The sequence below is a fragment of the Neoarius graeffei genome, chromosome 28, assembly GCF_027579695.1.
Source record: "Neoarius graeffei isolate fNeoGra1 chromosome 28, fNeoGra1.pri, whole genome shotgun sequence".
Taxonomy (NCBI): domain Eukaryota; kingdom Metazoa; phylum Chordata; class Actinopteri; order Siluriformes; family Ariidae; genus Neoarius; species Neoarius graeffei.
Genome location: NC_083596.1, coordinates 28,965,530 through 28,992,231, shown reverse-complemented (window position 1 = coordinate 28,992,231; position 26,702 = coordinate 28,965,530). Strand labels below are relative to the sequence as shown.

Sequence of the window (26,702 nt, the reverse complement as noted above, 5' to 3'; positions counted from 1 at the left end):
TTGTATTAGTTTCTACCATTATGCTGATGACACACAGTTGTGTTTCAGCAAAACCAGATGAGAGACACCAGCTTAATAGAATTGAGGAGTGTGTAAAGAACATTAGACACTGGATGCTTATTAACTTCCTTCTGCTTAACTCTGAGAAGACTGAAGTACTTGTACTAGGACTACATGCAGCTAGAAGTAAGTTTTCTGATTACATAGTAACTCTGGATGGTTTTTCTGTTTCTTCACGTGCAGCAGTAAAAGACCTCGGGGTGATTATTGACCCCGGTCTTTCATTCAAAACTCACATTGATAACATTACCTGGATAGCTTTCTTTCATCTCAGAAATATTGCTAAGATAAGAAATTTAATGTCATTGCATGATGCAGAAAAACTAGTTCATGTTTTCGTTACCTCAAGGTTGGATTATTGTAATGCCTTACTGTCTGGATGTTCCAATAAGTGCATAAACAAGCTCCAGTTAGTTCAAAATGCAGCAGCAAGAGTCCTTAGTAGAACTAGAAAATATGACCACATCACCCCTGTCTTATCCACACAGCATTGGCTCCCAATCAAATTTCATATTGTTTATAAAATACTACTATTGACCTTTAAAGCACGGAATGGTCTCGCACCACAGTACCTGAGCGAACTTTTGATCCTTTATGACTTGTCAGGCCTACTTAGATCAAAAGGTGCAGGCTATCTGCTGGTACCTCGTATAGTGAAGGCTACATCAGGGGGCAGAGCCTTTTCTTACAAAGCCCCACAGTTATGGAACAGCCTTCCAAGTATTGTTCGGGAATCAGACACAGTCTCAGCATTTAAGTCTAGGCTGAAAACATATCTGTTTAATCATGCCTTTTGTTAATGGTGTTTATGAGGTAAAGGTGTAGACCTGGAGGGTCCACAGACAGAGAGTGTTTTAGTAAACTGGGATGTATGGATGCTGTCAGTCCCCCACTCGCTTGCTCACTCGAGTTTGTTGACGGTGTAGTGGCTGGCTGCTTTATGTCCTGGGGCTCCCTCATGCCTGTGTTACCTTCTGGCTCTCTCCTTTTAGTTTTGCTGTTATAGTTAGTTTTGCCAGAATCCCTGCTTGTACTCAGCACAAAATGCATACTGTACCTACTTATTCAGGTGACATTGGGCATACCTAACAACCTGTGTCCCCCCCCATCTCTCTGAGTTACATGTCAATCCTGGGATCAAGGTGCTGACCTCTTCTGCTCCTCGGACCTGCCTGATCCAACCTGATGCCCTATGTCTGGTTGGAGTCTTATCACATCGCTCCTGTGGAGGACATCCCCATATGGACAGTTGAAAGTCACACCTGGAAGACACTCTGGACACTTACAGTAAGGCTTTTGTGGCTGAGGACTACAGTTGGCTTGCTAACTTTGGGACTGCAGATGTCATGAGCAGTTTTGCACTCAAGTTTCCATTAATGAAGAGTTATAACATCAACAAAACTGACTTCATGTTAAAACTGTTAATGTTATAGTCATGTTGTCTGTTGTTGTCCAGGTGAGGATTGGTTCCCTTTTCAGTCTGTTTCCTCTCGAGGTTTCTTCCTCGTGTCTTCTGGGGGAGTTTTTCCTTGCCACCGTCGCCACGGGCTTGCTCATTGGGGATAGATTAGGGATAAAATTGGCTCATATCTTGGGTCATTCAGATTCTGTAAAGCTGCTTTGGGACAATGTCTATTGTTAAAAGCGCTATACAAACAAACTTGACTAGTTCATAGAGTCCATGTTTGTAGTTTGATCGAAATCAGCAGGTTTACTATAGCTCTGGGAGCTACAGATTTTCTAGGGTGACCCCTACCTCTGGGTGCAGGTTTGTCGGGATGTGTGGCTTGGAATTCTTGCTTGAGAAGTGGATCAAAAATGTCCTTGGCAGGACCCAGCTCTGTTCCTCGGGTCCGTAACCCTCCCAATCTACCAGGTACTCGATCTGCCCTCTTGTCTATAGCTGATGATCTTGTTGACCTGGTAGATAGGCTCATCCTCCAGGTCAAGGGCTGGGTGTTCCTGGCTGGATGTGTTTTCAGCGAGAGGGCCCAGGATAAGAGGTTTCAGACAGGATACGTGAGGGGGGAGCTCTAGCTGATACGACACTTCGTTGATGCGTTCTATGACTTTGAATGGCCCAATATAACTTGGCTGTAATTTCTTGCAGAAATTGGATTCTCAGAGATTTTTGGTTGCAATCCATACTCTATCCCCTGGGTTGTATATGGGTGTTTCTGCTCCATTTGTCAGCATAGTCTTTGTACTTGGCATTGACAGTTTCAATATGTTAGTGTACTTCTTCCCAAACTGTTTTGGTGTGTGAGACCCAGTCCTCTATGGCTTGAACCTGATTGGGCAAGTTGTCCCAAGGGAACAGGGGTAGCTGGCAGCTGAGTATGCACTGAAATGGTGTTAATTGGGTTGCCGAGTGCTTGAGGGAGTCCTGTGCATACTCGGCCCATGGAAGGAAACATGCCCAGTCCCCCTGGTTGTACATACAGAATATTCTTAAGAAACAGCCGGTCTCCTGATCTGCCCTTTCGACTTGGCCATTGGATTGAGGATGGTATCTAGATGTGAGACTCACCAACACTCCTAATCTCAGAATGAGTCTGAGGGCTTTGGAAAAACGGTCACTCTAAAACGAAGGGTTTGGTTGGATCTGGATGTTGCAAGATGGGAGCAGAGGTGAAGGTTTGCTTGAGGTGACTGAAAGCTTCTTCCACCATGGGGTTCCAGTGAAGACACTTGGGCCCCTTCTTAAATAGTGATGTTAGTGGGACAGTGATGGAGCTGAAACCCTGAATAAAATGGTGGTAGAAGTTGGCGAAACCTAGGAAACATTGGAGTTCCTTAACTGATGTGGGAGTGAGCCAAGACATGACCGCAGAGACCTTGGATGTATCCATGCTAACACATTCTGAGCTGATGATGTAGCCCAGGAATGATATATAATGCTGATGGAACTTGCACTTCTCTGCTTGACATAGAGGTGGTTATGGAGTAGACATTTGAGAACTGTCCTAACATGTTCGATGTGACTCTCTTCATCCAGGGAATATATTAAGATGTCATCAATGCAGGTGATTGCATATCTGCCTAGCATGTCCCGGAACACATCATTAATGAGGCACTGGAACACACTAGGCACCGAAGAGAGGCCATACGGCATTACCCAGTACTCAAAATGGCCGGAGGTCATACTAAACACTGTCTTCCACTTGTCACCTTTCTTTATTCGGATGAGGTTGTATGCACTGCGTAAGTCATGCTTGGAGAAGATTTTAGCTGACTTGAGTTGTTCTAAGGCTGCTGGGACCAGAGGAAGCGGATAAGGGTATTTGACTGACACTTGATTCAACCCTCTGTAGTCGATGCAGGGATGAAGACCACCACCACGTTTCTCCACAAAGATGAAGCCTGCTGAAGCAGGAGATTTTGATGGATGGATGTATCCCTGTTTGATGGCCTCTTGGATGTATTCCTCCATAGCAGATTGCTCCTTCTGAGAGAGAGGGTAGATGTGCCCTTTAGGTGGTGATGTGCCCAGTAGAAGGTTGATAGCACAGTTGTAAGGCCCATGAGGTGGTAACCCACAAGCTTTACCCTAACTAAAAACCTCCTTGAGGTCCAGATAACACTCAGGAACATTGTCTATGGAGTCAGGCTGGGGGCTCTCCACAGAAGTGGAAGCAAGCGTGATCTTGGGACAAGAGATGCAGCCTTGAAAACATGTGGGTGACCACTGCAGAATCTCCTTGTTCTGCCAAGAAATCAAGGGGTTATGGAGTTGCAGCCAAGGATGACCCAGAATTATGTCATGTCGGTCAGTGGAGGTGACAGAGTGAAATGAGCTCTGAATGAAGAATGCCTACTTGGACACGGATGGGAGTGGTGCACTGAGAGACTCGACCCTCCTCTATGGGTCCTCTGTCGATTGTGCTGATGTTGAGCAGACTTTGAAGTGGGGTTGTGGACAAGTTGAATTTCTGGATGACCACACTGCTGATAAAGTTCCCCTCTGCTCCTGAGTCTATGAAAGTAGAGAGGACATGGGTAGCAGAAGTCAACTTCAACAACACAGCAACTTGGAATGACTGGGAAGTAAACCTGTGAGTGGAACTTACGTGGCATGGAGGACATTTTACAGAAGATGAGTGAGGAGGACAAACGGGGTAGTGGTTGAACTGATGTTCCGAACTCCCACAGTAGAAATATAGTCCCTCCCTTCTCCTCCTAATGCGCTTGGAGCATGTTAACTGGGTGCAGGAGATTTCCATAGTGGAGCTCTCTTCCGGGGTATGAGCAGGCTTACCAGTCTCTTGTAGAGAGGGACGGTGAGTCAGAAAATTGCCCAAATGGATTGCAAGGTCAATGAGAGAATCCAGTGTCAACTGTTCATCCCGGCAGGCAAGCTCACTCAGTATTTCCGGGTGTAGCCCCTTGAGAAAGACTGCTTTAAGTGCAGGCTCATTCCATCCACTAGCAGCCACTAGTGTTCTGAATTCCAGCGCATACTCCGCCACACTTCTAGAATTTTGTGACATAGTGAGTAAACGTTCACCTACTTCAATGCCTTTGGGTTTGTGGTCGAAAACCTTCTTAAATTGGGCAAGAAACTGTTCATAGACTTTCATGGGTCCATTGCCGTTGTTCCAGATGGCAGTGGCCCATCTAAGGGCTTTACCCATGAGAAAGCAGAGAAATTTAGCTATCTTGTGCTCATCAGACAGGTTAGGCATGGTAGCAAAGTACATTGAGCACTAGCGAAGGAAACCCTTATATGTGAGCGGATCTCCGGTGAATTTCTCTGGGGCAGGGAGTTGTAGCGCTGGGCTCGGAGCTGGTTCGGAATGCGGTAGGAGGGCCTGTGACATCACAGTTGCTAGTTGTGACATCCTGGTGTTGAGGTCAGCTAGCATCTGCCGATGCTCTCCTAACAAGCATCCTTAAGTGATGAGAGCTGTCTGCTTCACCTCTTCTGCCACATCCATGATGGTGAAGTATCCTGTCACGGTGCAGGCACTTACGGACATATGCGCAGAAGAGGAGTGTAGAGCAAACAAACAGTGAACAAGCCAAAATGTGAGACACGAATCAGGGTCGAAGAACTAGCAATGGTCAGGCGACCGGCAAACAAGGCGAACAAGGACAGGCAAGAGAGTAAATGAGAGAGGAGAAGCTAAAGTCAAGAAAACATGTGTCAGTCAGAAATAAACAAGGCTCAGTATGTACTGGGAAAGGCAGACAGATACTTCAGAGTGAAGTGGTGTGAGAGCTGTGGTTAATAGTTGGGAGGCAGAGGGTGCTGTGAGTTCTGGGAATTGTAGTTCATAGCTTCCTGAGAACCAACCCACAGACTTGTGCCCTCTGTAGTTCACATTTGTTTTACGTGCACACCCTCTTACTCTTTCAAGCTTGAATTCACTTGAATCCTGGTGTCTTGTAAAGAGTACATCCTGGGCTTTCCAATGATATATCATGTGACTAGGTGGGTTGCTGGGAAATTCCTAGTAAGGAAATCACAACAAAAGAGAAATTGAGAGACACATTTTTTCGTGGTTCCCAGGAGGATAGAGAACATGTTTGTAGTTTGGTTGAAATCAGCAGGTTTACTGACATATGGGTTGATCAGAACATCATAGGACCTACTCATCATGATGGTCACACTCTTGATCTAATACTAACATTCAGATTAAATATAGAAAATATAGTCACAATTCCACAGTCTGAAGCTACCTCAGATCATTTTCTCACCTCATACAAAATATGCCTTAACAATAATATATGCACCATCCCACCCTACTGTGTCAAATGTATATTCACATCGATGATCACAAAGTTTTATCAACAGTTTCCCAGAGATGTCAACTTTGATTGGATCACCATCAGATCCCACAGAACAGGCACTGTTCTTTGCACTGATTATAAAATTCTACTGTTGACCTATAAAGCACTGAATGGCCTTGCACCACAGTACCTGAGCAAACTCCTTGTCTTTTATGACCCACCACACCTACTGAGATCAAAAGGTGCAGGCTATCTGTTGGTACCTCATATTAGGAAGGCTACATCAGGGGGCAGAGACTTTTCTTTCAAAGCACCACAGTTATGGAACAGCCTTCCAACTCGTGTTTGGGACTTGAACATAGTCTCAGTGTTTAAGTCTAGACTGAAAACATAGTCGAGTCTTTTGGTAATAGCTTATTAGGTAAAGGAGTAGATCTGGAGGGTCCTCGGGCATAGAGTGTTTTGGTAAACTGGGATGTATGGATGCTGTCAGGGACTCTCATGCATTAACTCAGGTTTTTTGATGGTGGAGTGGCTGGCTGCTTTATGTTCCAATGTTTGCTCATGTCAGTGTTACCTTCTGGCTCTTCCTTTTTGTTATTCTGTCATAGTTAGTCTTGCCGGAGTCCCCGCTTGTATTCAGCGCACAATGTATACTAGCCTTAACCAATAGGTGAAAGTTGTTGGGCATACCCAACAACCTGTGTTTTCTCTCTCCCTCTCTCTGTTGAGTTACATGTCAATCCTGAGATACCATTGATGCTGGCCTCTCTTGCTCTTTGGACGTGCCTGATCCATCCTGATGCCCTACTTCAAGTCGATCCTGTAGAGGATGGCCCCATAGGGACAGCTGAAAGTCACACTTGGAAGATGGCTCTGGACACTTACAATTTTGCTACGATGGTTTAGAACTACAATCGATATAATAACTTTAGGACTGCAGTTGTCATGAACAGTCTTGCACTCAAGTTTCCATCAATGAACAGTTGATAACTTCAAGATAGTAGACTTCATGCTAAAACTATAATGAATTTCCTGGTTACACAGTTGTACTTTGTGACTCTGTAGGACACAATTAAAGAAGCAAGTTATTTATAATCATGCTATCTGTTATCACCCAAATGAGGATGGGTTTCCTTTTGAGCCTGGTTCCTCTCAAGGCTTCTTCCTCATGTCATCTGAGGGCATTTTTCCTTGTCACCATCACCTCAGGCTTGCTCATCAGGGATAAATTAGTTCATATTTTGAAAGTTTTATTTTTCTGTAAAGCAGCTTTGCAACAATGTCCATTGTTAAAAGTGCAATAAAAATAAACTGACAACTTTAGAACATGGCTCTAGGGATTTGCCCATCCAGCCACAAGAGCATTAGTGAGGTCTGGTACTAATGTAAGAAGAGACCTGGGACATAGTTGGCATTCCATTTTATCCCAAATGTGTTCAGTGGGGTTGAGGTAAGGACTTTGTGTAGGCCACTAGAACTTTTCCACTTGAACCTTGTCAAATCTTGTCTTCATGGACCTTGCTTTGTACAAAGGGGTACTGTCATGCTGGAACAGGTTTGAGCTATAGTGGTGCTTGAAAGTTTATGAACCCTTTAGAATTTTCTATATTTTTGCATAAATATGACCTAAAATATCATCAGATGTTCACACAAGTCAATAAAGAGAACCCAGTTAAACAAATGTACTATATGTACAAAAATATTATACTATATGTACAAAAATATTATACTTGGTCATTTATTTATTGAGGAAAATGATCCAATATTACATATCTCTGAGTGGCAAAAGTATGTGAACCTCTAGGATTAGCAGTTAATTTGAAAGTGAAATTAGAGTCAGGTGTTTTCAATCAATGGGATGACAATCAGGTGTGAGTGGGCACCCTGTTTTATTTAAAGAATAGGGATCTATCAAAGTCTGATATTCACAACACGTTTGTGGAAGTGTATCATGGCATGAACAAAGGAGATGTCTGAGGACCTCAGAAAAAGCCTTGTTGATGCTCATCAGGTTGGAAAAGGTTGCAAAACCATCTCTACAGGAGTCACGTGGGTGCAGCGTCCAAGATGGCCGCAAGTTAGAGGAGCTCTCGCCCTGCACACGCTACTTTTTTGAGTTATTAATGTAAAAACACATAACTAAATAACCTAACGCTCTTTCTGAGTATTCTAACTGCTCAAACACAATATTTTCGGTCAAGAAAAGACTTAGAGGACATGGCGACATCGAAACACTTTAAAAGCTCTTCCCGCACGTCTACCCGGAAAAGCCCGGGACATGAGGATGAACAAGTGGTCGTTGACGCTCCCCCTGAGCCCATTAGTGTGCCGGACAGTTTGGGAAAATTATTTGCAGAAATTTCAAAGATGAACGGCACACTGCAGACCGTCGCAACTGATGTATTGTCCATCAAACAAACAATGGTGGAGTTGAATAATACGGTGAACGCCATGCAGGAGAGGCTGAGTGAGGCCGAGGCGCGTATCACACACCTGGAGGAGACCTCGGAGCAGCTGCTGAGTGACAAGGGGAGCAAGGATAACCAGATGGAGCAACTATGGAACCGGCTGCAAACTCTTGAAAACCAAAGCAGGCGAAATAATGTGAGGTTGGTGGGATTAAAAGAGACCTTTGGTACTAATGGGATGCTGCTTGATTGTGTCTGGAAGATCCTTGCGGAGGGCCTCGGTATTGAAATGGATGGGGAGTTGGAGATAGAGAGGGTGCACAGGCAACTGGCACCGTTGCCAAGTACAGATCGGCCCCCAAGACCGGTGCTGATCCGATTTCTGAGGCAATCTGCAAAGGACAAGGTGATCAATGCTGCTAAGGAAAAGCGAGGATTTGACTGGGGAAGATGTCGCCTGTCTGTGTTCCCAGATATGACCAGAGAGTTAGCGCAGAAGAGGAAAGCGTTTACACCGGTGAAGCACAAATTACACGAGTTGGATATTAGATACACGCTGGCCTTTCCTGCAACGCTTCACTTCAAGTGGAGAGGGAAAAACATGAGTTGCAACATCGTGGAGGCTGCGGAGAAAGTTATTAATGAGCAATGACCAGGATGAACTGTGGACTGAGAGGATATGAGCAAGGTGAGTTGCTGTTTACACCCAATGTAAGACTATGCGTTTTGTACTGAACTGAATGGACACACGTGCAGGCCAAGGAGAGGTGTCTCGACACGAGCCGGTTACGATGGGAGCGGCGTTAATCCCACGGACCTTATACGTGTTACTCTCTTTTCTTTTTTCTTTTTTATTTCCCTTTTTCTTTTTTCAACAGCGAGGAGCACTCAGCACTCAAGACACTGGCTGCATTGTAGCAGCTGGACATATTTTGTTTCACCTTTACGTGCAAGTTCAGTTTGCATTGTTATGTTGTGGTTTTGTTATACGTGTTCAAAAACAGGCAGGTACAGTATAATAAGTAATTATTACAAGGCACCAAAAATGGCATTCTTCATGGCAAATAGTTGCAGACAGACTGTGGCAGTGGGGGCGTGGTCAAGCGTCGGTCTGTGACCGGAGGGCGGAGTCAGGGAAGGTAAGTGGCAGAATCACTGCACCTGAGGTTAATTAATGTGTTTGTGTGTCTTCCCCAGTGACTGCGTCCTATTTAAGGAGAGAGAGCAAGAGCAGAGGGAGCTCTCTCCCCAACCAGACGACTGGAGTGTGTGCGTGCGTGTGTGGCTGAGAGAGTGAAAGTTTACTGGAAAGTAAAAATAAAAGAGTTTGTGAACTCAGTTCTGGCCTGCCGTCCTTCTGTGCTCCACCCACCCATACGAACTGCTACAGTGGTGCCGAAACCCAGGACTTGGAGCGCAGAAGCAGAACAGCCCCATGGAGTCCTCCCCGTTCGCCGACCTGGTCCACACACTCGCCATGGCCCAGCAAAGCCAGCACCAGGCACTAGTCGCCCTCTGGAAGGAACAGGAACAGCGGTTCGAGGCCCTGGTGCTGGCTCAGCAGGATGAGCGACAGGTGTTCCGGCACCTCCTCGTGTCAGCGGGGTCCACCGCCGCGGGCCCGTCCCCCTTCACCCTGATGAAGATGGGCCCGCAGGACGACCCTGAGGCCTTCCTCATGCTCTTTGAGCAGGTAGCAGAGACCTCGGGGTGGCTGGTGGAACAGCGCGCGGCGCACCTCCTCCCCCTGCTAACAGGAGAGGCGCAGCTGGCTGCGCTACAGCTCCCCGCCGACCGCTAGCTGGCCTACGCAGACCTTCGCCAGGCTGTCCTCCAGCGTGTGGGGCGCACCCCCGAGCAACAATGGCAGAGCTTCTGCGCTTTGCACTTGGAGGAAATCGGCCGACCATTCGCGTTTGGCCAGCAAATCCGGGACACCTGCGAGCGGTGGTTGAGGGCCGACAACCGCGACGCTGAGGGGATCATTGACCAGGTGGTGCTGGAGCAGGTCATCATACGCCTACCAGCCAGAACTGCAGAGTGGGTCCAGTGCCACCGCCCGGCGTCGCTGGATCAGGCAATCGAGCTGGCGGAGGACCATTTGGCGGCTGTCCCGACGGCAGGACAGCAGACAACCTCTCCTCTCCTCTCTCCCTCTCTCTCCTTCTCCTCCTGTGTCTCATCCTCGCCCCGTTCCCCCACCGCGGAAGCAGGGGCCGGCCCCACCCCAGCCAGGATCCCCGACGCGCCAGGAGCCGCCCTCGATCGGGCCAGAGCGTATCGCATACCGGTGAGTGTCCAAGGGGATACATATCAGGCGTTGGTGGATTCTGGTTGTAATCAGACCTCAATCCACCAAAACCTGGTGCAAGACGAGGCATTGGGGGGAGCACAATTGGTGAAGGTGTTGTGTGTGCACGGGGATGTTCACAACTACCCTTTAGTGTTGGTCCACATTTTTTTTCGAGGGGAAAAATTTATAGTGAAGGCAGCGATTAATCCTTGCCTTACCCACTCAATAATTTTGGGGAAGGATTGGCCGTGATTTGGGGAATTAATGAGTCACCTAGTGAAGAGTGGGTCCTGCTGTAGTTTAACAGGGAGAGGTCCCGGTGTCGCATTGGCGGGAGCAGCTGTCACAGAGCTGTCTACGTCATCTCCGCGTCAGAGTGAGGAGCCGCCGGCTCCTCCTCTCTCTCTTGGGGAATCCCTCGTGGATTTTCCATTAGAGCAGGCCCGAGACGAGACTCTGCGGCATGCATTTGACCAAGTGAGAGTAATCGATGGTCAAATGCTCCAGCCAAACGCCACCCCGTCCTTTCCCTACTTCGCAATTATGATGGATAGATAATACCGAGTGACGCAGGACACTCAGACAAAAGAGCAAGTCACGCAGCTTTTGATTCCGAAGAGCCACCGGGAATTGGTATTTCAGGTGGCTCACTTTAATCCCATGGCTGGACACTTAGGGCAGGATAAAACACTAGCCCGAATAATGGCCCGGTTCTATTGGCCATTCACGGCGATGTCCGTAGGTGGTGTACGGCGTGCCGCGAATGCCAGTTAGTAAATCCAGTGGCCATTCCAAAAGCGCCTTTGCGCCCTCTCCCATTAATCGAGACCCTGTTCGAAAGAATTGGGATGGATCTCGTCGGGCCATTCGATTGGTCAACACGAGGGTACCGCTTTATATTTGTTCTGGTGGACTATGCAACGCAATACCCAGAAGCAGTGCCTCTTCGCAATATCTTAGCACGCATTATTGCGAAAGTGCTCTTCCACGTTATCTCCCGAGTTGGAATCCAAAAAGAGATTCTGATTGACCAAGGCACCTCGTTTATGTCACGTACACTGAATGAACTGTATGGGTTGTTGGGTATTAAGCCAATCCGCACCAGAGTGTATCACCCACAAACGGACGGTTTAGTTGAACGGTTCAATCGCACCCTCAAGAATATAATTTAAAAATTCGTAAGTGAGGACGCACGTAATTGGGATAAGTGGCTCGAACCCTTGTTGTTTTCAGTGCGAGAGGTCCCACAAGCCTCCACGGGGTTCTCCCCGTTTGAATTGTTATATGGGCGTAAGCCACGTGGCATTCTAGATGTGCTGCGGGAAAATTGGGAGGAGGGACCAAGTAAAAATGAAATCCAATACGTTATTGACCTGCGCACAAAACTCCACACACTCACCCACCTAACCCAGGAGAATTTGTGGCAGGCCCAAGAACGACAAACCCACCTGTACGACAAGGGTACGCGCCTCAGGGAGTTCGCACCGGGAGATAAAGTACTCATACTGTTGCCCACATCGAGCTCCAAATTAGTCGCCAAGTGACAAGGACCCTTTGAGGTCACACGGCGAGTCGGGGATGTTGACTATGAGGTGAGGTGAGCGGACAGGGGTGGGGCGCTACAGATTTACCACCTCAATCTGCTCAAACTCTGGAACGAGGAGGTCCCTGTGGCGTTGGCATCAGTGGTTCCGGAGAAGGCAGAGCTGGGGCTGGAGGTTCAAACGGGAACATTGGCATCATGTACTTCTCCGGTCCCCTGTGGAGACCACCTCTCCCTGACCCAACTCGCGGAGGTTGCCCAGTTGCAGACCAAGTTTTCAGACATGTTCTCGCCCCTGCCCGGCCGCACTAACCTCATAGAGCACCACATTGAGATGCCCCCGGGAGTGGTAGTGCATAGCCGCCCTTATAGGCTACCCGAACACAAGAAAAAAGTGGTTCGGGAAGAACTCGAGGCCATGCTCGAAATGGGCATCATCGAGGAGTCCCACAGTGACTGGAGCAGCCCGGTGGTCTTGGTACCCAAGGCCGACGGGTCGGTCCGGTTCTGTGTAGACTATAGAAAGTCAACGCGGTGTCTAAATTCGATGCATACCCAATGCCTTGTATTGATGAGTTGCTCGATCGACTAGGCACGGCTTGCTTTTACTCAACACTGGATTTAACAAAGGGTTATTGGCAGATCCCTTTGACTCCATTATCCGGAGAAAAAATGGCCTTTTCCACACCGTTCGGCTTACACCAGTTTGTCACACTTCCTTTTGGGCTGTTTGGGGCACCCGCTACGTTTCAGTGGCTGATGGATAGGGTCCTCCGCCCCCACGCCACCTATGCGGCCGCCTACCTTGACGACATCATTATCTATAGTAATGACTGGCCGAGGTACCTCCAACATCTGAGGGCCATCCTCAGGTCGCTGAGGCGAGCGGGTCTCACAGTCAACCCGAAGAAGTGTGCGATTGGGCAGGTGGAAGTACGGTATCTGGGCTTCCACTTGGGCAATGGGCAGGTGCGTCCCCAAATTAAAAAGACAGCGGCAATTGCGGCCTGCCCGAGGCCCAAGACCAAAAAGGGGGTGAGACAGTTCCTGGAGCTGTCTGGCTATTATCATAGGTTTATACCTAATTATTCGGATGTCACCAGCCCACTGACTGATCTGACTAAAAAGGGGGCACCAGATCCGGTCCAGTGGACGGAGCCATGCCAGCGGGCTTTTTCTGAGGTAAAGGCTGCACTGTGTGGGGGGCCACTTTTACATTCCCCTGACTTTTCTCTCCCCTTTATGTTACAGACGGATGCGTCGGACAGATGGCTGGGGGCTGTTTTGTCCCAGGAGGTGGAGGGGGAGGACCGCCCAGTGTTGTATATCAGTAGGAAGCTGTCAGTGCGTGAGGGGCGCTACAGCACCATTGAAAAGGAGTGCCTAGTGATCAAGTGGACAGTCCTCGCCCTCTGTTACTACCTGCTGGGATGCCCTTTCACCCTCTGTTTGGATCACGCGCCCCTCCAGTGGCTCCACTGCATGAAGGATGCAAACGCGCGGATCACCCGTTGGTATCTGGCACTCCAACCCTTCAACTTCAAGGTGATCCACAGGCTGGGGGTGCAGATGGTCGTGGCGGACTTCCTCTCCGGTCAAGGGGGGGGGAGGCAGCTGCAGGCCGGACAGCTGCCCGGCCTGAGTCGGGCGGTGGGGGTATGTGGCAGCGGGGGCGTGGTCAAGCGTCGGTCTGTGACCGGAGGGCAGAGTCAGGGAAGGTAAGTGGCAGAATCACTGCACCTGATGTTAATTAATGTGTTTGTGTGTCTTCCCCAGTGACCGCGCCCTATTTAAGGAGAGAGAGCGAGAGCAGAGGGAGCTCTCTCCCCAACCAGACGACTGGAGTGTGTGCGTGCATGTGTGGCTGAGAGAGTGAAAGTTTACTGAAAAGTAAAAATAAAAGAGTTTGTGAACTCAGTTCTGGCCTGCCGTCCTTCTGTGCTCCACCCACCCATATGAACTGCTACACAGACATTTAAAAACATTTCATCTTCCTCCTTCCTTTTTTTTGTTTTATATCGACATTATTATTTTTAATACTATTATTATTTATCTTTAATCTAGGCGGCAGGGTGGTGTAGTGGTTAGCGCTGTCGCCTCACAGCAAGAAGGTCCTGGGTTCGAGCCCCGGGGCCGGCGAGGGCCTTTCTGTGCAGAGTTTGCATGTTCTCCCCGTGTCCGCGTGGGTTTCCTCCGGGTGCTCCGGTTTCCCCCACAGTCCAAAGACATGCAGGTTAGGTTAACTGGTGACTCTAAATTGACCATAGATGTGAGTGTGAATGGTTGTCTGTGTCTATGTGTCAGCCCTGTGATGACCTGGCGACTTGTCCAGGGTGTACCCCGCCTTTCGCCCGTAGTCAGCTGGGATAGGCTCCAGCTTGCCTGCGACCCTGTAGAAGGATAAAGCGGCTAGAGATAATGAGATGAGATGAGATAAATGGATGCAGTAGCCCTATTAAAAGGAGGAAGATAATATCATTTTTGAAAAGCAATCAGGCAAACATTGTTATGATACAGGAAACCCACATGCAAGGTTTAGAGGCAGAGAAGTTTAAAGTGGGATGGGTGGGACATCTATTTCATAGTTCATTTTCAAACAAACATAATGGTGTTATGATTCTGGTCCACAAGAATGTAAGCTTCATTTTACTAAAAGAAACTAAAGATGCAGAGGGAAGGATTATCTGTGTTGAAGCTGTGGTCGAAGGAGTGCCTCTTGTATTATGCAACATATATGCACCTAATAAGGGAGATCCCAATTTTTTTCACGAGGTAAATAAAATATTAGGAGACACTGAGGGTGAAATTGTTTTAGCTGGGGATTTTAATGAGGTTATGGACCCAATACTGGATAAGAGTTCATTTAGACCTCCTCTCATGACTAAGGAGAGAGAGGCCTTGCATATGTTGAATAGAGATGTGGGGCTAATTGATATATGGAGGCTGACAAACCCAAATGTGAAGGATTTCACCTTTTTCTCCCACTGCCATAAAACCTATTCTAGAATAGATCTTTTTCTAATAAGCAAATCACTAGCAGACAATGTGGCTGACTGTAACATAAAGACAATTTCCCTTACAGATCATGCACTAGTTGAGCTATTTATTAAGGCCAATCTGAAAACTGAAAGGAGAGGCAGATGGAGATTAAATACTGGATTATTGTCGGACTCAACCTTCAGAAAGACAATAGAAGAAGACCTAAAAACCTTTTTTGAGATTAACATCAGTAGCACTGAAGAAATGACCACTGTATGGGAGGCCTCAAAGGCATTTATCAGAGGAAAATTTATAGCACAAGCCGCCAAAAATAAAAGAGAGAATCTTACCAAGATTAACGATTTAGAAAAGGAAATAAAAGACAAGGAATTAGATTTGTCAAGACACTTTTCGGACGGGAAATTTCAAGACCTTTGTAAGCTTAAATACTCTTTACATGAGATCTATAATAAAAAAGTAGAATATGCACTTTTTAGATTAAAGACAAATTATTATGAAGGTGGGGAGAAAATGGATAAATTATTAGCCAGACAGTTAAAGGTCAACTAAGTTAAAAAATTAACTTTCATAATATGTTTATTCTTACCTAAAAACACAAAACCCGACTTGGAAGTAAAGCAAGAAAGCTGTTCTTCTCAAAATCGTATATTTTTAGTGAAGTTACAAAATATCCCTTTCTGATTGGACAACAGGTGATGACGTATGTTTCAGAATACAATGCAGAAAGTACCTGAAGAAGTCCCTGCAGTTTTTGTGGAAATGATCGATAAGGATCGAAATAAAAGGGACACATTGTGTTGTGCATTGTTTTCCATTGTGTCACGAAAGGTGTAGGCCTGTGTAGCAAATAAGATGTTATTTCAACGCCCTGATTTGTAGGTTGACTATTTTCATTCCGTGACACAGGTGCACATGCTCTGCCTGTGCGTCAATGCCGACTGCCGTCGAATCAGTGTGCTGCAGAGAGATCCCCGAAGTGGCTGCAAAAATACAAGCCTACAATGAGCAACAGAATGCACAACTAGAGTGCATCACGTCTCACCCAGGCTTTCAAACAGTCTGCCTGGATAGATGGGTACTGGAGACAGCACACTACCAGTATGTGCAGCAGTATGGTGCAGTGTTCGAACTATGCAGATATTTTCGGGGGGTCCCTTTTTTTCCCTTGGGGGGGTGCGCTTGCACTTGTCTCAGAGCGCGGATCTCCAAACGCATGAGAAGCCTATCTTACGCACATATCACGCGGACTCCACACCTCCACACACGCATCGCGTCTGAAGTCATAACTCATCAGGGGAAATCGTGTCCGCATTGGCATGTTCAAAAAACAACCACGCGTCAACAATGATACCACATGCAAGAAAAAAAAAAACAGTCAGGCTACTCAACACATCTGATCCACAGCAGCACCAAAGCATCACTGGAAATCATGTCAACAACCAATCTTCCACAACACTTCGGATATGCAAATGCTTCCCATTACACACGATTGCTATGTCAATAAACATCATTTTGCCAATATTTTAGAGACCCCCCCAACATTTCCCAAATCATGTTTTCAAGGGATCTCATGTCTGTTTCAGGGGATCTCGGATCCCCCGAGTACCCCCGTAGTTCAAACGGTGATGGTGGGCATGCAAGGCAGGATCCATCTGAAAATGAGTGAGTTGTCCCCCTAGAATTCTGATTGGTAACAAAAGTGCCGAGATTTCATGTATTGCTGCAGCTAAAGTCATCACTGCTGTAGTAAAATAATAATAATAAAACCACACACAAAGTAAATTCACAAAGTACATTGCATTCACAGGAAATTCAGACATACTGCATATCAGCAGCTGGCTAGATGGTGCTGGGAGTACCTAGGCCGTCATGTTCGCGTTCCACTGCCATCCTGTGCAGTCACAAAGATCCTGGAGACATTCCCATCCACTGAATATACAGGTTTCCAGGATGTGGTGTAATGGATTCCAGGATGTGGTGTTTCCAGGATGTGGTGGCAAATAAAGACGTTTGAATGTATACTTGAATCAGATTTATTTGTTCTAATGCATTTGTTAACCCTATAACAAAGACAAACCAGAGGTCCAAAGACCTGGGAAAAGGATTCACACAGCAATCCTTCCCAATCCAGTGTGGAAACATTATATGTCCATAATCAACACTAACACTTGCCTGAAATAACCTCAGCAATGATAACAAAAAAAAGTTGAAGAATAAATATGTATGGTGTTGAAACAGAACTGAAAAAGTTTTCAAAGACCCAAAAAGGCAAAAGATCATACATGACACACATTTGCCCATCAAAAGTTTCTCTGATGTGTACATACAGCACAATACAATCATTTTTTGGAAAATCGGCTGTGATGGCATCGGATTATCTCCTCTTTGGGGGGGTACACATGGCCGCTGCTCAAAGGTGGTGGTGATGGCTGCCTCTCTGGTGGTGAAGTGTCAAAGTCTTGCTCCGATACATCAGCCATGAGTTCCTCAACATAGGCTACACACATTAAAAAAACGTGTCAAACATTCAAAAGAAGATTACTGCTTTTAGTTTTGGTGGGCTGTCTGTTTTGTAACACTAGGTAAAGCGTTTTACAAATCAGTGCAAAGCCAATATGTGACAGATGTATGGGGGAAATCACAACCTACATAATGTGACATTTTCTACCTTTGACTTACAGTAGTTGCATGGTTCTTTGACTGGCTTAGCTGAAGCACTTCCTGGCTTGTACTTTGGTTTTCGAATACTATAGCGAAGGTCCCCTTTACTTGTCCTTGCCTGCTCTCTGTCACTGTTTGCGTTGTAGTGTAGTGCTGCCAAATGAATCCTGAGATAGAAATGACAGGAAAGAAACAATGATTTTGTTGATGCTGTTAATATTGATACTGAATGTGATGTTATCTATTATCAGCATGAAAACAGCAACATTCTGAGTTATCAAGATTAGCGAGAGGTATGAACTTACCTGCTGAGGATGCCATGATATCTGTACGACTTCATTTTTGGCGCAAATTTTTTGATGGTTTCATCTTTGGGGAAGCGATGAAAGCTTACCCCGTCTTTATATGTATTGCCACAACCTGCGATTATACACCGAGTAGGCATGGCTGGGGACTGTAGGCAAAAACTCTGGACTCAGTCTTTGTAAGTAACTAAATCAACTCAAATTACTTTTCGCACTTCAGTCCAGGTGCAATGACTATGCCACCGTGTTATTCTGAAACATACGTCACGAGGTCGCGTGACCTATCTCGTGCTCGTAAGTTTATTTTTTGAAGGGTGGAGCTTTGGGTCCTGAAAAACAGATGAAATACAGCTTTCCAGCAATTAGTGCACATTCACAAAATCACGCTCAGAAATGTAAGGTATCTCTCTGGATACACGAAAACACATTTGGATCACCGTGGAATTTTGTTTTTTTAACTTAGTTGACCTTTAAAGGAAAAAATCTCTGCTAACACCGTACCAGTTATAAAACAGGGGGACACGCAGTTTTTTGCTACTAAAGATATAAATAGAATATTCCAACAGTATTATGAGAAGCTATACACATCCTCCATGTCTCCTGATGCCTCACAAGAAGATATAAAACAGTTCCTCCTAAATATAGATGTGCCCAAGCTCTCACCTCTTGAAGCAGCAGGTCTGGAATCACCCATAACTGAGGCTGAAATAAGGAATGCAATTTCTTCAATGAAAAACGGGAAGTCTCCAGGTTATGACGGACTCCCTGTGGAATATTATAAAGCCTTTGCCGATATTGTTGTTCCAGTACTAGAGAGGGTGTACCAGGAGATTTTTGATAAGGGTTGTGTGGCCCTGACTTTTAATGAAGCGGTAATCTCATTAATTCCTAAAACAGGTAGAGAGGTAACAGATCCCTCCAATTTTAGACCTATAAGTCTCCTTAATCTTGATTGTAGGATTCTCACAAAAATTTTAGCGACACGTTTACAATTGGTCTTACCAAGTATCATCCACCCAAACCAGGTAGGCTTCATGAAAAATAGGACCTCAACCGATAATGTTAGACTTCTGTTACATCTAATGTGGCTGAGTCGATCCCAAAATGTCCCCATAGCTGCCATTTCTTTAGATGCAGAGAAGGCCTTTGATAGGGTGGAATGGCAGTTTCTGTTCTCCACCCTATCTCATTTTGGCTTCCACTCTAACTTCATCAAATGGGTAAAAATGCTGTATAAAGAACCCAAAGCAGCAGTGATGGCAGATGGAATAATCTCCCCCTTCTTTAATTTGACCCGAGGAACTAGACAGGGATGCTCGTTGAGCCCGTTATTGTTCATTATCTTTTTGGAGGTTCTGGCAGTGTTTGTAAGAGCACACCCTGGAATAAGAGGAGTAAGGGGAGGAGGCAATGAACATAAATTATTGTTATATGCCGATGACATTCTGGCAGTGGTATCTGAGCCTTTAAGTTCTCTGCCACATCTGATGGACACTATGCAATCCTTTTCAAAATTCTCGGGCTACTCCATCAATTGGAGCAAATCTGAGGCAATGCCTCTCTCCAAGCTATGCATTTCATCTATGGTGGAGAAGTTTAATTTTAGGTGGGTACGAGAGGGGATGAAGTATCTTGGCATCAAACTTTGAGGATATAGACAAAATAATGGTGCTGAACTTTAACCCCTTACTCCAGAAGATAAAAACAAACCTTGACAAGTGGGGAAAACTAAAACTGACTTTAATGGGAAAAATTAATATCATAAAAATGATAGTTGCCCCACAGTTTAGCTATGTGGCAATGATGTTACCAATTAATATACCATCCACTAATTTAAAACAACTGGACGATGTAATAAAAAAATTTTTGTGGGGTGGAAAAAGACCACGAATTAAACTGAAAAAGTTATGTGCGCATAAAGAGGAGGGAGGGTTAGGCCTCCCAGATTTCAGGTTGTATTATTTATCTTTTGAGATGGCCAAAATAGCAAAATATTGGCACACTGCTGAGAATGAAGCAGCCTGGATGGAGGTAGAAAAGGAGATATGCTTACCTTTCCAACCCATTCAAGTATTCTCACAAAAAAGAACTAACATTACAAATCCAATACTTATACACTCAAAAGATGTTTGGACCAGAGTACATAAATTGTTTAAACTTACACACACTCTACAAAGTTATTCATCATTGTGGTATAATCCTAATGTATGTATTGGGAAGAAACCTATATACTAGAAACAGTGGCACTCTAAAGGTTTAAGCACCATTAATGATTTATTTGAAGAGGGGGTGTTTTCATCATATGAAAAGATGTTACAGAAATTCAATCTGGAGGGAAACGATAACTTTTGGAAATTTCTGCAAATGAGAAGTTGTATTACCTCAAAATCATACAATATTACTGATAATGTGGTGACAGATTATATGAAACTCCCACCTAGAAAAAGGAAAGCTTCACAATTTTACAAAATTACTAACTCTTCTCTTAACAATGACTCTAACCACTTAAAGATGATCTGGCAGAGGGACCTTGGTGGAGAGATCGAAAGTGATAGATGGGCAATAATTGTGGCTGATTGTGGTAAATATGTGAGAGAGGCAAGGGGTAAACTTACACAGTACAACGTATTGCACAGGTATTATTACACACCATCCAGACTGTATAGGATGAAATTACAAGGTGATGACTTATGTTGGAAATGCAAAGAGTATACTGGAACCCTCCTTCACTGTATGTGGGAATGTGTCTTAATCAGAACTTTTTGGACTAAGATCCTAATTATTTTAAGTAACTGGCTCGGAGCAGAAGTCCCCTCATGTCCAGGGCTGTGCTTATTGGGGGACAGATCTCAGCGACCTAAAATAACTAAATGTAATTTCTCTGTAATCTCAGCTGGTACAACAACAGCATGTCGGATCATTTTAAGACATTGGAAGACGTCAAAAATTCCACAGGTGAAAGAATGGGTCTGTGCAATGACTGAAACTGCATCCTATGAATGTATGCTTAGCAGATTGAGTGATGATGGGAAAGAGGGGGGGACCCCGTGGGAAGGGTTTTGGGATTACATAAAGATAAATGATGACCCCCACGAAGAATCAATTTTTTTTTTGAGATCTTATGATACTGTACACCACAGTAACATGCCTATATGAAATATGTGAGTGTATGAGGTACCTGTGCTCATCATCTTAGTTTTCTGCTACCTGTTTTCTCTTCTTTTTGTCTGTTTGTTTATTTATTTATTTTATATGATGTGCTAAGTCTGTTGCTAGAATCGTTTCTTGATTATATATACACATGTATGTATATACACATATACATATATATATATATATACTGTATATATATATATATATATATATATATATATATATATATATAGCCCTTTTTTGTATGGAGAAAAATGTCATGTACCAAGCCTGTGAAAAGTTTAATAAAAACTTGAATTCAAAAAAAAAAAAACATCTCTAAAGAGTTTGGACTCCACCAATCCACAGTCAGACAGATTGTGTACAAATGGAGGAAATTCAAGACCATTGTTACCCTCCCCAGGAGTGGTCAACCAACAAAGATCATTCCAAGAGCAAGGTGTGGAATAGTCAGCAAGGTCACAAAGGGTAACTTCTAAGCAACTGAAGGCCTCTCTCACATTGGCTAATGTTAATGTTCATGAGTCCACCATCAGGAGAACACTGAACAACAATGGTGTGCATGGCAGGGTTGCAAGGAGAAAGCCACTGCTCTCCAAAAAGAACATTGCTGCTCATCTGCAGTTTGCTAAAGATCACATGGACAAGCCAGAAGGCTATTGGAAAAATTTTTTGTGGACAGATGAGACCAAAATATAACTTTTTGGTTTAAATTAGAAGCGTTATGTTTGGAGAAAGGAAAACAGTGCATTCTAGCATAAGAACCTTATCCCATCTGTGAAACATGGTGGTGGTAATATCATGGTTTGGGCCTGTTTTGTTGCATCTGGGCCAGGACAGCTTGCCGTCATTGATGGAACAATAAATTCTGAATTATACCAGATAATTCTAAAAGAAAATGTCAGGACATCTGTCCATGAACTGAATTTCAATAGAAGGTGGGTCATGCAGCAAGACAACGACCCTAAGGACAGAAGTCGTTCTACCAAAGAATGGTTAAAGAAGAATAAAGTTAATGTTTTGGAATGGCCAAGTCAAAGTCCTGACCTTAATCGAATTGAAATGTTGTGGAAAGACCTGAAGCGAGCAGTTCATGTGAGGAAACCCACCAACATCCCAGAGTTGAAGCTGTTCTGTATGGAGGAATGGGCTAAAATTCCTCCAAGCCGGTGTGCAGGACTGATCAACAGTTACCAGAAACGTTTAGTTGCAGTTATTGCTCCACAAGGGGGTCAACACCAGATACTGAAAGCAAAGGTTCACATACTTTTGCCACTCACAGATATGTAACATTGGATAATTTTCCTCGATAAATAAATGACCAAGTATAATATTCTCGTCTTGTTTGTTTAACTGGGTTCTTTTTATCTACTTTTAGGACTTGTGTGAAAATCTGATTTTGTTTTAGGTCATATTTATGCAGAAATATAGATAACTCTAAAGGGTTCACAAACTTTCAAGCACCACTGTAGGCTCCTTACTTTCAGTGAAGGAAAATTGTAATGCTACAGCATAAAAAGACATCCCATACAATTGTGTGCTTTCAACCTTGTAGCAATAGTTTGGGGTAGGTCCACATGAGTATGATGATCAGTTGTTCACAAACTGTTGACCTTATGGAATACTAATTTATTAAGTTTGCAAAGAACAACTAGAATGCATCAGAAAATTTATTTATTTTTTGTACTTGCACAGCTGTGAACAATGGATGTTGAATGCCACAGATTCTAAGTTTCTTTGCATAGCCATACTCGTTTGCATAAAGAAATACTCCCAAAATCATCATATATGTCAACAACTTGCCTTTAAAAAGCCCAGTAGCCTGCTTATGGTACTCCATGTTACAGACAACATGGACTACAAAGAAGTAGTAATATTGTAGCACAAAGTACAGTAAAACAAAGTTTGCTGTTCCATGGGCTAGAGAGACACCATAGAACAATATAATCAATAGAGTCATTAGAATTTGCTCCAACAGACAACTAATTTCATATGAAGTCATCTACTTTTGGACTAGAATGCTTATCTACGCATTTCCTTCAACAAGTACTGCCAGATGAGAACCCTTAAGCTGTCAAAGTATAGAACCTCCCTTTTATCTGTAAGTTCCTAGGAAAGTTTGCACAACAATCAGACTTATTTGCATAGACTTCACATTTGCATTCAGGAGTTTATACATATAATCATGGGTTTGAATATTCTGGTAATATTGGGCTTTCAAGGATTTCTTTGAACTGATCTTTTACTGGAGAAGAATCATACATCTTCAAAAGGGGGGGAAAAAGTGTTTTCTGAAATCAACACCTGGTCAAAATTATACATACCCTCACTTAGATTATTAAATCAGTGGTGCTGGAAGTTGCTAAGGCCAAGGCCTGTTAGTTATCATGATTGACTATCACTGGTAGATTCTCTGTGCCAACATATAAAATGGTTTATTTGACAAGTACAAGGTATTGGGAGGTGTAGCCACTTTGCCAAGGTCTGGAAGAAGACCTAAACTATCACTCCACTGAAAGGAAATTGGTTCGAATGGTCAGGAACAACCCAGGAACCACCAAGGCTATGAACTGGAAGCTGCTGAAACACTGTCTACACACATTGAGAAAGAATGTGCAGAACATTTTCACAAATTATGTGAAACACTCTAGTTTGCACATTGTACCAATATGTCAGCTGTTTGAAACACATTTGTGTCATTTTAAAATGAACACAACATGTATTTGTTCACAGCATTCAACACAATGTGTGCAAACTGCTTTGCTTTAAACAGCACATAATGTGCTTAATATTACACACATATACACATCTTTGTGTTAACCTTCCTGACATTCACTGAGTGCGTTTACATGCACATAGAGAAAATCGAATTTCTGCCGTAGCTCGACTGAAACTGAAGTTCTAAATGCCATGGAAACACCTTAGCTCGGCTGAAATCGAACCGAACTGGGTTTCTCGTAATCGAGCTACGCGACCTAGATTATGCGATTGTAGCCGAGCTACTTAGTGCATGTAAACCCTACCGAGCTACGTAGTCGAGCTACTTACTTCAGCACTGCCCCTTCCGGAAGTGACGAGTGACGAGACCACAAGCGGGAAACACAACAGCCTAGGTCGGCATGACACTTCACCTTAGCCGCCACTTTATTAGGAACACTTGTGTCTGGGCATGTACGCACCCATTTCCAATTAGTTGGTAAGTTATTAGCATGTTAGCAGGCTAACAATTAATATGTTCACCATTACAGATCAACTTCAACTTAGTGGCCATTTTATTAGGAACACTTCTGTTCGTACATACAAACACTCTTCTTGTGAACACGGAACTGATAACTTTGTTTATACTCTTGAATAGCTCTTCTTCATGACGACAACCAGAAGGGTACCAACACGATGGGGCGTGTAGCGCCACCTGTGGCTCAGGTGCACAATGTACCTCACATTTCCTTGTGTGCACACCTCGATTTCCTTGTGTGCATGTAGGATTGGATTTCTCTGGCACCCCTGCTGGGACCCTTAGCTCGATTACCGACAGTAGCTCGATTTGGATGTGCATGTAAACGCACTGACTGTGTTAAAATCATTCACATAGTGAATGTGTCAAAATTAACACAAGCTTTGTCCTAAAATTCACCCATTAATGTGTAAGTATTTAACACAGTTTGTGTCAGTTTTCCTTTCTAAGAGTACAGTCAAGTGAGTTGTACATCACCATTGACTAAGAGGCTGCCCTCCAAGAAAAAAGTCCCTACTCCAAAATTGACACCTGCAAGCTCAACTAAAGATTGCAGCTGACCACATGGACAAAGAAAAAGCCTTTTCTGGAGGAAAGCTTTATGGTCAGATAAGATGAAGTTTGAGTTGTTTTGCCACCATGAGCAGAGGTATGTTTGGAGGAGTAAAGGTGAGGTATTCAACCCCAAGAACACTGTACCAACTGTTTAGCAACTGTTAAGCATGATTAAATGGATGGAATAATGATGATTGAAACTTGGACACAATCAGGTGCTCCAAGAGGACAAATGACCCCAAACACATCAAAGCTGGTTGTGGAATAGATAAAGCAGGTTAACGTTCAGCTTTTGGAATTGCCTTCCCAAAATCCTGACCTCAACCTGACCAAAAGTATGCTTGCTTAAAAGGTGGGTCCATGCCAGGAAAACAACTAATTTAACTGAACTCTACTAATCCTGCCAATAAGATTGGTAAAATATACAATGAGAATTCTGCCAGAAGCTTATTGATTGCTACTAAAAGCATCTCAAAGTGAAACTTGCTATGGGACATTTAATCAAATATTAGGTGCACTGTATGTATAAATTAGTCTGTTGGACGGCACGGTGGTGCAGTGGTTAGAAATGTCACCACATAGCAAGAAGGTTCCAGGTTCAAATCTCATAGTTGACAGGGGCCTTTCTATGTGGAGTTTGCATGTTCTCCCCATGTCTGGGTCGGTTCCCTCCAGGTGCTCTGGTTTCCTCCCACAGTTCAAAGACATGCAATAAAATACCCAGGAACTGGGGTTGCACAATCCAGTGCATACTTAGTGCCGGTCCTAAGCCCAGATAAATTGGGGAGAGTTGTGTCAGGAAGGGCATCCGGTGTAAAAACCTATGCAAAATCAAATATGCAGATCATGACGATCTGCTGTGGCGCAATCGGAAAAAGATGCATAATTTTGCATAATTTTGATCCTGTATTGATTTTCGATAACCCAAAACTTGTGCACCAAATTATTTTTCCCTCTATTCAAGATATATATTACGCAATCATTCTTCTCGAAAAAAAAGGACAGTTCAGAGAAATCATTGAAGCCCAATGTTGTCATGACATGTCTATAATGAGTGTATGTAAACATCTGACAGCAACAGTGGCATGGAAACTGGCAAAAGTATTTGAATATAAATATTGCATTCTTTAATTTATACACAACGTTGAATAAATTTTCCCTGTGTTGTATTTAAGAAATTTACATTTTTTTATCTGTACTTTTAAATAGGTAGGGGTAAGAGTTCCAGTTAAAAAACCTCATAACCAAGATTTTAGATTTTAAAATTTGAGAACCCCATGAGTAAGCAGGGGGTACAGGTGTCCCATTAACGCTGCTAGTGAGTTAAAATTGGCAATTTGAGGTTGTAATACTACGAAAGTTCAAAGGGGTGAAAATTTATGAAATCAGGACAGCTTTTCAATATTTTGATGCAAAGTCTTTATTATTGCTACACTGAAACTATTAGTTCCTGTCCTTTGTGTCTTTTGTAAACCTTTTGTATCTACCAACTACCTGTAAAAAAAAAGAAACATTTAAGTATGCCCAGAAGGTTGCCTACCAGCACTGAGGAGGACATTATGGACTGTGGGGTGCCATGACACGATGCCAACCCGCTTGGAGTGCCCCTCTAACACTACCATGGGCTCTGAGAGTGGAGCAGTGAGTCCATTCTCTGGGATCTGCCACACCTGAGGAGGCAATAAAAAAAATGCAGTGCAGCACCTTAAATCAGTTTACTCTGTACAGCCTGGATTGTGCCTACAGAGCTTTT

The 26,702-nt window shown here is 44.2% G+C and overlaps 1 protein-coding gene across 2 annotated transcripts in view; it reads right to left on the bottom strand.

Moving 5' to 3' along the window:
- Window positions 1–26,702, bottom strand: part of coro1cb (coronin, actin binding protein, 1Cb) — a 339,064-nt gene that overhangs the window by 226,138 nt on the left and 86,224 nt on the right. For both annotated transcript variants that reach the window (XM_060912765.1, XM_060912764.1), the window contains exon 7: window positions 26,490–26,619. In XM_060912765.1, coding sequence (XP_060768748.1) covers window positions 26,490–26,619 — 130 coding nt within the window. The remainder of the gene's footprint in view (window positions 1–26,489; window positions 26,620–26,702) is intronic.